Source organism: Grammomys surdaster, unplaced genomic scaffold (assembly GCF_004785775.1).
Source record: "Grammomys surdaster isolate TR1022 unplaced genomic scaffold, NIH_TR_1.0 276, whole genome shotgun sequence".
NCBI lineage: Eukaryota > Metazoa > Chordata > Mammalia > Rodentia > Muridae > Grammomys > Grammomys surdaster.
The window spans coordinates 390,901-402,860 of record NW_021604717.1 but is presented as its reverse complement, the minus strand read 5'-3'; the positions used below and the strand labels follow the sequence as shown (position 1 = coordinate 402,860).

At 43.0% G+C, this 11,960-nt stretch overlaps 2 protein-coding genes across 2 annotated transcripts; both read left to right on the top strand.

Moving 5' to 3' along the window:
* The first annotated feature begins 931 nt into the window (after window positions 1-931).
* On the top strand, window positions 932-5,632 carry Nxf3 (nuclear RNA export factor 3). Its single transcript, XM_028777005.1, has 11 exons — window positions 932-965; window positions 1,255-1,323; window positions 1,394-1,449; window positions 1,595-1,702; window positions 1,830-1,888; window positions 2,127-2,242; window positions 2,335-2,377; window positions 2,952-3,024; window positions 3,722-3,895; window positions 4,266-4,326; window positions 4,435-5,632. Exons 1-11 carry the CDS (start codon window positions 942-944, stop codon window positions 4,486-4,488), a joined length of 837 nt encoding a protein of 278 aa, XP_028632838.1. The 5' UTR covers window positions 932-941; the 3' UTR covers window positions 4,489-5,632.
* A 3,367-nt stretch (window positions 5,633-8,999) lies between these two features.
* On the top strand, window positions 9,000-10,601 carry Bex1 (brain expressed X-linked 1). Its single transcript, XM_028777003.1, has 3 exons — window positions 9,000-9,111; window positions 9,463-9,538; window positions 9,964-10,601. The coding sequence occupies exon 3, from the start codon at window positions 9,969-9,971 to the stop codon at window positions 10,356-10,358; it is 390 nt and encodes a 129-aa protein (XP_028632836.1). The 5' UTR covers window positions 9,000-9,111; window positions 9,463-9,538; window positions 9,964-9,968; the 3' UTR covers window positions 10,359-10,601.
* Window positions 10,602-11,960: the final 1,359 nt, after the last annotated feature.

Sequence of the window (11,960 nt, the reverse complement as noted above, 5' to 3'; positions counted from 1 at the left end):
GAGCAGACCGACTCTGTGTCTGCTCCAGCCCAGAGGACCAGGCAGGGGCAGAAGCCAAAAGAGACCTTTTAACTGCAGTCTTAGTCTAATGGGGGAACCGCCTGCTGGTCTAAGGGGCAAGTGGAAGGAAGCTTTGTACTGCATTTCCCTGAATCAGACGTTAGATTCAGATTTGCAGTAGTGGCCTCAAAGATGCACTACCTGATAGAAAGCTTTTAGCTGAGTCTCACCATGTAGGTTGTATCCCGCTGGTGGCCCCTCTTAGCACTGAGAAAGATAGAGTACCATCATCTCTCATTCTTGTGTGGCTTTGTCTTTGTCCTTAGCTTCCACTCTCTTATGTTTCCCTGACATCTCCTTCATTTCCTTTCATTATCTTTCCATCACCATCTCCCTGACTTCAATTACTGAGTCCTGAGCCATGCCATAGCATATATCCCTGCTTGGCTCAAATCTCTACAATGGTGGGTACCCCAAGGACCTGGGCTCCCATCCCACATCTTGCTCACTGCAAAGCTTCCTCTTGTGGGGACCCTAAGGAGGGGAGAGGAGTCCTTGGACACTGGCTCCTCCAACATGGCTTCTTGTGATGTGAGCCCAGAGAAAGGGACTAGAGTGATGTGTATAGGAGCTAGCCAACAATGTGAGGGAAGGGGAGTACAGGGGGAAAGACAAGTCTCTTTCTTGTAGGTCATTCCACAAGGAGGGGATTTTTACTTTCAATTATATTTGTATGATTTTTAATGGTGTTCCTATATTTATATGTCAATAGATGAATGAATGCATAAAAAGTCAATGTATTAACCAAAAATGCCATCTATCTTATATATTAATGAGATGCTGTGTAATGTTTGTATACACATATATACTGCATAATTCTTAATAAGCCTCACCCTTTTTTATTTTCTGTTTTTTTTTTTTTTGAAAGTTCAATTCTGGAAATGTTCCCCAAGTTACTAAGCCTGGTAAGTGTTTTCCTTGATTATTGATTTCTGGAACTGGGACTGACACTGCATCCAACCTTCTCTGAAAGCTAATAGGTCTTGCTCAAGTTAAACTTTCTGCAGCTGTCCCTTAAGCCTCAAAGAGATAGGGAAAAGTGATTCAGATTCACAGGGGAACTTGCCAGATGCAAGCCATGATCCCAACTGCACTACTTCAGTGACATTTCTAAGGCTCCTGTAAACCCATCCCTTTCCTTCAACATCCAGCACCACCTTCCAGCTGTGCATTTGATTCTCTTGTCTCCCACAGGATGGACAGAAATCACAAAAACCAACTGTCTGTGGCCCTGAAGATCAGAAGACCTTACCAATTTGGAAGGTGAGAAGAGAGATTTTAATTTGTGTGTAAGAGTCGGTCAACGCCTACATTCTGTTCACTTTTATTTCAGGGAAGTTTTTTTGGATCGGAGTCCATAAAGTCAATGGTCCTACAGTTCCTGCAGCAGTAAGTACCTCTGGGAATCTGACAAAAGGGAGCAATAAGCGGGGAGGTGAGGCTATAAAATTATAGCTCTAGGTGATAAAACTATGAAATTTTGTTCAGGGCCCAAACCAATGAGATTATCCCACTCTATCATCTCCCCCCAAAGGTATTACTTCATCTATGACTATGGAGATCGGCAGGGACTCCTCAATGCTTACCATGCTGAGGCTTGCTTCTCCTTAACTGTCCCTTTCAGTTCCATGGACTTATCCTCGTGAGTAGCGCATTCCACTCAAACTCTTTCCCAGGGCACTGCACTCTGTTCTCCAGCAGATACAGGCAATGCCTTGGAACCATCACACTGGCTGGACCACCACATCTATTCCCTCCTTTTCTCCTAGGATCAGCTTGTGTGAGTACTTCAAGTATAGCAGGAATATGAAGATTCTCAAGGATCCTTGTAAGTGTGTGGTGGGCAGGACTGGGCAGAATAAAGGAGGATAGAAGGCACAATCACAGATACCAGAGGTTAAGGTTCCTGTTGTTGCCCTCCCCATTCCTTCCATACTCACTTGACTTCAAACCAGCTGTCTCTTCCTGGACCCTTGAGCTTATGTCTCTGACATAATGGGGAATGCTGTGTGTGCAAAGCATGTGCAACTCCAAGGACACAAATCTTTCTGTCTCCTCCTTTACAGATCTGCGGAGGCAGCTGCTCAGGCACAGGAAATGTGACATTATTCACTTCCTTCGTTCACTGCCCAAAACTCAACACGACCTCACCTCCTTCGTGGTGGACATATGTTTCCAGACAGTAAGCACCTGCTCCTTTCATACTCAGAAAGCTGGTGGTGAGTAGAAGGCTAGGCAGGACCCTAAGCCTGTCTGTGCCTTCTTCCCTTTCAGGAAACAACACTCTGCTTCTCTGTTAGTGGGTTGTTCAAGGAAGGTGAGTGCTTGTAGAATCCCCTCTCCAGGTACCTTATTGCTTCCTGACCTGGATGTGCATCTCTGAGAATTCACCCAGCTCCCCTCATTATGTGCCTTCCCGTGTGCTCTCCTGCCTGCAGACCATCCTAGTCTGACCGAGGTCTGTGCCTGTCTCTTGCACAGCTTCTATCTATCTTCTGTCAGGGAGAGCACATGGGCTGCAGGGTTTGTTGGCTCTCATTCCAGATCCTTACTCTGTGACTTTGGGCCACTTGCTTAGCCTCTGCATCTCCCCATATGCCATGGTGCTGATTACCCTCCACCCCAGACAGATGTGAATCAGAGCCCAAGTGAACATTGGAAGTTATTTTTCTCAGGGTCCAGAATATGGCCGGAGACCCATCAATATGAGTGGATTATTCTCCTTGTTGCCCCCGCCTGCCTCCCATTTCCACCACAGACCCATGACTCCAAGCCAATAGTTGAGTGGTCCTAGGCCCTTTCAGCCTAAGGCCCTGACTGAGGAATGTTTCGTGAGGGTGTAAAACATGTATAACTGTAGTAAGGATGCTTTATTTTTCTTGTCCACAAAGTGGAGGACAGCTCTCCAGGGTGTGTTCATGCCTTCACTCGGATCTTCGTTGCTACCTGTGGCAACAGTTCAGAGTAAGTGCTGGTTGTGAATGGATACTCTCATTTCATGGTGGGGCCATCAGTGTGACAATGTGGTGGTGCAGTTCTTGGGGAATATTACCAATATTATGGGAGGTCAATAGGTAGATTCAAGGAGTAGGGCTAGTGTAGTGGTTAACAGTGTGGACTTGGGAGTCAGACGATCAGGCTCTTTCTTGCTGTAGTACTCACTTGTTTTGCAAATTTTTTCAAGTCGCGTTGTCCATTTATAGCTGTTTTCTAAAGGTGTTGATCCTACTGTCCACTCTTTTTAGCTGATAAAAGGCCAGACGAGAACATAAAAACCATTCCCTCATTCTTTCCTGCCCCCTACTCTGGTATTCTGAGACAAGGTTTCTCTGTAAACCCTGGTTGTTCTGGAACTCCTCTGTAGACCAGGCTGACTTTAAATTCAGAGATCCACCTGCCTCTGTCTCATGAGTGCTGTGATTAAAGGCATGCGCCAAGACCACCAGGCTAAGCCATTCTTTAATTAAAGCTGAACCTGCCATTCTAGTAATATAGACAGTCTCCAACAGTGCACTCATTCTCCAGGGGTATTATAGATAACCAGGGGGGAAAGAGGGGATATTGGAAACACCCAGTTGTTGAAGAGTGACAGCATGATGGTTGTTGGCAAGTACAGTTTTGTCTGTTCTTCCATCAGTTTCAGGGAATGTCTTCCCTCCAGCCTTTGTATCATCAATGACAAGCTGTCTTTGAGCAATGTCCATGGGTTTCCCAGTGCCGCCACCCCTGTGGCCACATCTTCCTCCTGCTATTTGCCTTCCTTTTCTCAAGATCAACAGGACATGGTGCCAACATTCTGTACCCAATCTGGGGCAAATGTTGAGAGGTCTCAAAAGTGAGTGTTGTGTGTACATGGTAATGTGGTGTGAGGTTGGTGTAGGAGAGTGAGTTATGGGAACATACAGGCTTCACTTCTTTATTTCATTTCATTTACTATCTTACTGGGCAGTTTCTTCTCAGTAAACAGTAAGCTGACTAACCATTTAAAATCGCTACTTGATCATTCCCTCAAATCCACAGACCCTGTTCATTTAATGAGAGACATTTGGATTTTTTAGGAATTTGCTCATATTATAGCAGAAGGGTCATTTTGCTGAATATCTTGAAATATATGGAGAATCATGTTTCTGTCACACAGATGCCTTTGTGTTTGTTGTCAGTGTATCTTTTCTTGTTGGATGATCCCTGTTCATTTTCTATCACAGATGTCATCATGATGACCAGTGGAATTACAACAGAGCTATACAAAGCCTTGCTTTACTCAAGGTGACATTTGGGAATTCAAGTCAAGTGAGAAGAGGCCAGGTGACCTGGAAATGGTGCTAGTATTCTTGTATCTGCTGATCTCCCAATTGTCTTCTTTACCTTCTCCAGGTAAAGGACACGATTCCAGAGGATAAGTCCACCCAGACAGGTCCACGATCCTAAGAATAGCACACCAAGAAATTCCTGAGTGTCACTATCTCATTTATTATTATTTCTTCAAACCTCTGTTGAGATTTTGTTCTAATACAATAATTTCCATGTAAACAAGCTGCACTATCTAGTTTTATCCTGGAAGCCAGAGCCTATCTTGCAGAACACTCTCATTGTTTTGTGTATTTGCCACATAGTTGAAGATCCATGCTTCTTGCATTTTCTTTTATTGTTTTATTAATTTTGTTGAGCATTCCGTATTTTTAGAATATATTCTGGCTACTCTCACCCCTCACCCTGTCATATCTTTTTTCTACCCCTGCTCATCCTACTTCTTCCCTATAAGTTCTTGTCTCATATTTATGTATTTTGTTTTGCATTGTGACCCAGGACCATCTATGTGACCATGTGTCTGGAACTATCCATTGAGTTATCTGTGGGTACATAGTTAAAGACAATGACTGTTCTTCCCCTATAATCCTTAAGTAGCCAGTAGTTTAGAAGAAAGGGATAGAATCCTCACTCTGTGGTTGACTAATGAGAGACCTAGTCTTGTGCAGGCCCAATGGAGGCAATCTCAGTTGTAAGATTGTGATAGTATCAGAAAGATACTAATGATGTTGCTGGTTATGTTGAATCCCTTCAAAATCCACTGGAGGAAGGTCATATTATGAGAATGAGGACCTCCAAGATAAGACTGCTCTATATACTGAAGAGTTAGACTCAACCATAGGGTGCAGTTCTGCTCCTGTAGACTATATACTTTCATAGGTTGAGCATCCTCTCTAACTCTGTTAAAACTGAGTGCTATGTGCCTAAAATATTAATCAAGTAGTTCATGCAGATAATATTCTTTTACTAGCTATACACATTTATTCACAATTAAAAACAGCGTAATTGATAGGGACTATTATTAAAGGACACATAGAAGCTTGTAAAGAAAAACAATCCCCATATATGGGATTGTCTTACTATAACAATCCTTGGTATGAAAAAAATAGAGTAAGGAAACTGTAATTGACTTTGTACTTATATTGAAAGCAATAATATCCAGGAAACTGATGAAAATATATGTTCAACCACTAAAAGTACAAAAGTTGCCACAGACACTGAGATAATTTAGAAAAGAAAAATAAAGATTATTTTAAGAAAAAGGCACATTTGTGTTTATATGTATGCATACGTAAGTGTGTATATTTATTTGGATGCCTTTAGTTGTCTAAAGCTTTTTGAAAACATACTGCAGTTTGGTGGCTTAAACCTACAGAAATTTGTTTTCTTACAATCTGGAGGTCATAAATCCAAAATCAGTGTTAAAAAGACCATATATACCTTGTAAGATTTTCTTTTGAAAATTTTTAATTGGCACAAAATTATTAGGTTTTTATTATAACATTTACAAATGTGATTTTACTAGACAGTCCTTTCCAGCTCACTCCTCACTCACTTGGACATTTTCCTACCCCTGGTAGTCTCATTTTTGGTTCTATGTCACAAGTCTTCTATTGTGCTCCACTTCTTCAATATTCTTTTCCCTTCTCATGGTCCCACTTCCAGCTTTATGCTCTACACACACACACACACACACACCCCCCAAAAGCTATGACTCACATATAAAAGAGAAACATACAGTATTTCTCTATTTGAGTCTGTCTTATTTCCTTTAATGATCTCCAGTTGCATTCATTTTACTGTAAATGTCAAGATCTTTTAAGTATCCAATTATTATGTCTGTGAATTGGGATAATCTGACTTCTTCCTTTCATATTTTATCTCCTTTATAATTTTCTCTTCCCTTATTCCTCTAGCTAAGACTTCAAGAAATATGTTGAGTTAAAAGTGGAGCGAGTAGGAACCCTGTATTCTTCCAAATTTTAGAGTAAATATTGTTTTACCTCATTTAGTTTAATGTTGGCTACAGGTTTGTCATAAATAGTCTTTATTGTTTTGATTACTGTTTTGTCTGTTCCAAATTATTCCAGGACATCAGTTTTGTAGCTTTATGTCAGCTAGTGTGAAGTATTTTACAATACCAGTTTCAGGTATATGCATACACATATACACTAACCAGTATTCTTTTTCTGAAGATATAGCTATCTTTATTTTCATTTTTAAATTAATGTTTTAATATCCTCCTTATCCCTGTGTCCTTTTTTAAAAATTTTAATAGCTCACTAACTCCATTTTTTGTTGGCCATATACTTCTTATTCTGGAGGCATCCACTGTAGCATGGTCAGCCTACCAGAAACAACACCCTTAAAAATTGGTCCTCCCTCCCCCAGAAGCCATCAACTGTCCATAGCTCTTATATCTGAATGCACCCAATCCTGTTGGGTGAGAAATTTTGCTTGTATTTTCACAAGGGAAATTGGCTTGCAGATTTCTTTTTCTGTTATATCTTAATACAGATTTGTTGTCAGAATAATAATTGGCCCATAGAATTAGCTTTTTAGTGTTCCTTCTGTTTTTTTACTTTATGAAACAGTTTCAGTAGTGTTGCAGTGTATTATGTTTTCCTTTTACGCTTGATAGAATTCGAAAGCCAAGGCTTTGCCTTGTGGAGAGACTTTTAATTATGGTGTCAATCTCATTGTTTTTTGTGTGTCTTTTTAATTTGTTATATCATCTTCTGGATTTAATTTCAGTAAAACATAGGAGTTGAGAATTTATTTATTGTTTTTAGAGTTTTCCATCTTTTTAGGATAAACATTTTCAAAGTGTTCCATAATTGAATTCTGTTTACAACTCCACTCCCATCTCTGATTTTATTGACTTGTTTTTTCTCTCTTTTGTTAGCTTGCTAAGATTTTGTGAGTATCATTAATCTTCTTGAAGAACCAAATCTTTGATTGGTTCATGTATTGTTCTTTTAGTTTCTATTTTATTCATTTCTCCTTTAATCTTTATTATTTCTTGCTATGTGTTAAGTTTGGGCTTGGTTTTTTTTTGTTTTGATTTGTTTGTTGTTTTTTTAAATCCCCATCTTTATGTCATTCACTTGAGATCTCTCTGTGTTTGTTTGTTGTTTTGGGTTTTGGTTTTGCTTTTCTTGTTTTCTTTCTTTTTTTTAACAACAGGATCTCACTATGTAGCCCCAGCTGACCTGCCACTTCCTGTGTTTACCAGTCTGGCCTCAAACTCACAGAGATCTTTCTGTCTCAATGGTCTGGAGGTGAAGCAGTTATGAAAAGGGTCCCAGCAGGCCACACCTCGAATGCTACAAACGTTAACAACCAGAACACAGACAGCTGGAGCTAGACGAAAAGAAAGGCATCCAGTCTTGGGAGCCCCCTTTCTCCTCACCCAAGAGACACTTGCATAATTTACTTGGAATCTACAAAATTTAGGATACTTCTGTGGTTTCCAATATGGGAGCAGACCTCTAATCAATGCTAAAAGGACTAGGAGAGGGCTTCTGCAAGAACTGGAGAAGAGGAACCAAAGGTGGTTTCTCCGTGTGGTTTTGAAATATACAACAGGAACCTGAATGTAGGAAATGAAGGTCTCTGGAATTTGGTGATAGGGAAACCAGCGCCTTTCTAATCTCTTTCAGAGCAGGGATGATAATAACTTTGGTCCCTCAACCCTCATAGCTTTTCCCTTTGCTTAGATCCTTAAAGCTACCCATAGCCAGAAATTTTCAGTTGCTAGCAAAAGTCTTTCTACAGTTAAAGAATGATGGTAATTATAGGATAAAACAGAACAGAATTAATGTATTAATACTTGGTATTGGTTCCAGAAGGGGAAAAGATTGCTTAGAAGAAATTACTATGTTCTAAAAACTGGACTTGTTTCTGATTTTAAATACACAAATTGTTCAAGGAGACCCTTTGTTTTTAGTTTTTCCAGGAAAAAATTTAAACAAACTATAATGTTCTAAAAATAGTTTGTGACAATCAGCGTAAATGTATTGAGTTGAGCACAAAGCATAGGAGAACATTTTTTTCCATGTGTGTTTGGTTGATTTTTACGTTGCCAGTTTCAAACATTTTGTTTAAAAAATAGATCTCCTACTTTTCACAATTTGGGTCATGAAAATTTGTTTTGAAAGAGGGTCTCATTCTGTGGCCAAAAGTGATTTGAAATTTACTATGTAATCTATATCGGTCCCAATTCATGGTGAGTTTCCTACTTCAGCCTCTCCAGTGCCAGGATTTCAAGAATGAGACACTAGTTGTGGCTAAGACTCATTAACATTTAAAAAGAAAAATAAAGAGGAATTAATAGAAAGGATTTATACAGATAGAAAGAAGAGAGAAAACAGACTGCCGGGATGAGGGTGTGGTGTGTTGAACCAAGGAGGGTGGTGCAGACTCTCCCTGGTAACAGGGAAGGGAGATGTCCAGCCTCCTGACGGTGATGCCACTTGTGGTTCCTCAGATTGGTGAGGATTCGGATGAGTGACGGGTGGGGCCTGAGGTGAGCGCTGGCGGCGGGGAGGGGGGGGCGGGGCCTCCTGTCGCACTGGCCTCCTGAGCTGGGGGAGCGAGCTTGGCAGTGACGCGGGGCCCTCACGTGACCCGGGGCTGCAGAGCGACGCAGCCTTGGGTGCAGTCGTCACTCGAGTCTGGCCACCAGCTCGGAGCCTCTCTGCGCGCGGCGGGCTGGCATCGGGCCCAAGGCGAGCGGGGCAGGTAAGGGGCCTGCACGCAGCGGCCCCGAGGGCGACAGCCTGGCGGCGGGCGAGCGGGCGGGCGGGCGCGCACCGCGGCTCTGCGCTCGGCTTTGTGCATCGCACGGGGAAGCCCGGCTGCGCCCGGGAAGGGGCGCCCGGCTCAGGGGCGGGGACGGCGCGGGGGTCCCGGGGAGGGGGCGGCTGGGCCGGCCGGCGCGGAGAGCGCTCGACCGAGCCCTGGAGAGCCGGGCTGGGGACGGGCTGCTGGAGAGCGTGGGCGGCCGGGGAGGGGGCTGGGCGGTGGGTCTCGGGAAGCGGGGTGCGGTGCCGAGCTCGGCGCCGAGTCCCCCCCATCTCACCCTGTCTGCAGGTCTGCTAGCCGAGAGTCGCGGCGGCGCGTCTCGCAGCGAGAATTGAGAGGACTACGCGGCAAGGGATAGGCCCAGGTCTGTTCAGGGGCTGTGTGTGTGTGTGGGGGGGGGATGGAACTGGGGGAGGGGCTGGAGGAGGGTGGGGAAAGCCCCGTCTAGGACGTCAGGCCCCTCATATCCCCCTCATCCATCCCTTCCCACCTACCATCCCATGCCTCTCATTCTACCTCCCAGCTCCCCTTCCACCACCCACCATCCCCACAGTTCCATCCTCCATTTTGATGCCTGCAAAAGCTTTGGAAACAGATCTGCAGGGAAAATGGTGGGTTGTAGAGAGGGAGGGTCTGGGACTGGGGGCCCCCTAGAGGGCGTGTTGAGCCTTTCAGGTAGAAAAAAATAAAATTTGAAAAACAAACACATGGACATCCAAGATAGTGAATGGTGGAAGATGGGCCTCTGTCCTCGGTGCTGAACCTTTGAACATTTCTCTTGTCTTCCAGGAGAAATGGAGTCCAAAGTGGAACAAGGAGTAAAAGATCTCAACATGGCAAATGACCATCAGGAAAAGGAGGAGAAGGAAGAAAAGCCACAAGATGCTAACAAAAGGGAGGCGATTATCGCCCTGCCTTTCGAAGCTGGAGAATACTATGTGCCTAGAGGAGGTCGCAGGCGGTTCCGGGTTAGGCAGCCCATCGCTCACTACAGATGGGACCTGGTGTATAGGGTTGGGGAGCCCCAGGCAAGGATGAGAGAGGAGAATGTACAAAGGTTTGGGGAGGATATGAGACAGCTCATGGAGAAGTTACGGGAAAAGCAGCTGAGCTATACCATGCGTGCTGTTAGCACCGACCCCCCTCACCATGACCACCATGATGAGTTTTGCCTTATGCCCTGAGTCCTGAGGTTTCCTCTGAAGGTGATATGGGGACCCCTGCTTTCAAAACTTACATGTTTGTGATGTACTGTTGTAATATTTTTGGTGTCACTCGTTCCCCATGGGTCTCCACTCCTGCCAGCTTCTAACTGAAACTTGTGTTTTTGACTCAGTCTTACATTTTTTTTTGTTAGCAGAATTTATCTATTGCATGGGAAGATGCTCATTATATATTGTGACGCTAATAAAGCAGATTTAAAAGGCTATCTTAGTAGTTCTTTAAAGGCCACATATGTACATATATATATATATATTCTTACATATGTCATACACAAAGGGGAAGGGGGTGGAATGAAATTGTAAAGTGACCAATGCTGGGCCTCATTCTGTGGAAGCAAGGCAGATAAACATAGGGAACATTTTAGTAACCTGGGGCCCGTTTGGTTTCGGTTAAGCACACCTCCCCATGGTATAATAATACACTTTTCAACCGAGTCCTTTCACCTGTGTGTAGTATACACACACCCCTCTTGATACAATGGAGCTAGAGATCCCAGATCCCATTCAGTCGGTCACCTGAGGGTTTACTCCTGTGTCGTGGTACACATACTCTCATCTCCGAACACAGAACAGTGTGTTTTCCCTTCCTCCCCCCCCCTCCTGGTAACAATCATATTTAGATTGTTTCTATTAGTGAATCCCCAAGGTGTCTGGGTATGGAGAATAGAAGGGCTGATCCGTGTGTGCATGTCTTGGGTACATGCACAGTAAGTCAAACATTTATACTTAATGATAACCCCTTATTTACATTATATAGCTTCCATAAATGGGCATATATATTATTAAAATTGGATGCATTATGGGAAGTGACATCTACATTAGGGAAAACAAATGTATGGGATGTGTCGATCAAAGAAAGAGAATCACCTAAACTATGTCCCATAGTAACCTCTTAAGTCCTATAAAAGTAAACCCCACACTATAATGGGGCCCTTGAGTGTTCTAACTCACGTGGCTTGCTGTCAGTCTTTACAATGTATCCCTCTATAAGCTACACTATTTCATTGCTTTGAACAAAATTCATCTTGCATCATTAGGAAATCTCTGGGCCTTTCTTTTCAATTCTTTGGTTAAGAGACCTGGGACCTGGAAATATTTTGCCAAGATCCCGACCACAGTAATAAAAAGGTATGATCTTATACTGTCTGCCTATCTTATAAAACACCTGACAGGAACAACTGTAAGGGAGAAAGGGTTAATTTTGGTTCCTGGTTGTTAATATTTTAGTGTATCATTATGGGGAGGATGTTGTTCATCAGAGGAGCGCACACACCATGGTGTTGAGGAGTAGGGAAAAGGGAAAGAAACTTCTTTGCTTTTATTCCACCCCTGGCCCCACTAATGGAAATCGTGCTGGTCTCCTTAAGGGTGAGTCTTTCTTGTCGTTTTCACCGTCAGAGTAATCCTCTAGGCCTCTCAAGCTAATCAATTTGTTTTGAGAAATATAGTCTGACAGATTTGTTTTTTCTTTTCCTTTGTTCATTAGGAAAAGAAATACTTTTGATTGCTTTATAAAAGAAGCAAGGCCACATAAGACGTCATTAATTGAAACAGGGTCTGGTA

Excerpts from the sequence above, each read along its gene's own strand:
- Nxf3 (XM_028777005.1), top strand. The coding sequence starts at position 942 with ATGTTCCCCAAGTTACTAAGCCTG. Across the intron at positions 2,243-2,334 it reads TGGACATATGTTTCCAGACA|GAAACAACACTCTGCTTCTC; the intron begins GTAAGCACCTGC and ends CTTCCCTTTCAG. Across the intron at positions 2,378-2,951 it reads TAGTGGGTTGTTCAAGGAAG|TGGAGGACAGCTCTCCAGGG; the intron begins GTGAGTGCTTGT and ends TTGTCCACAAAG.
- Bex1 (XM_028777003.1), top strand. The coding sequence starts at position 9,969 with ATGGAGTCCAAAGTGGAACAAGGAGTAAAAGATCTCAACATGGCAAAT.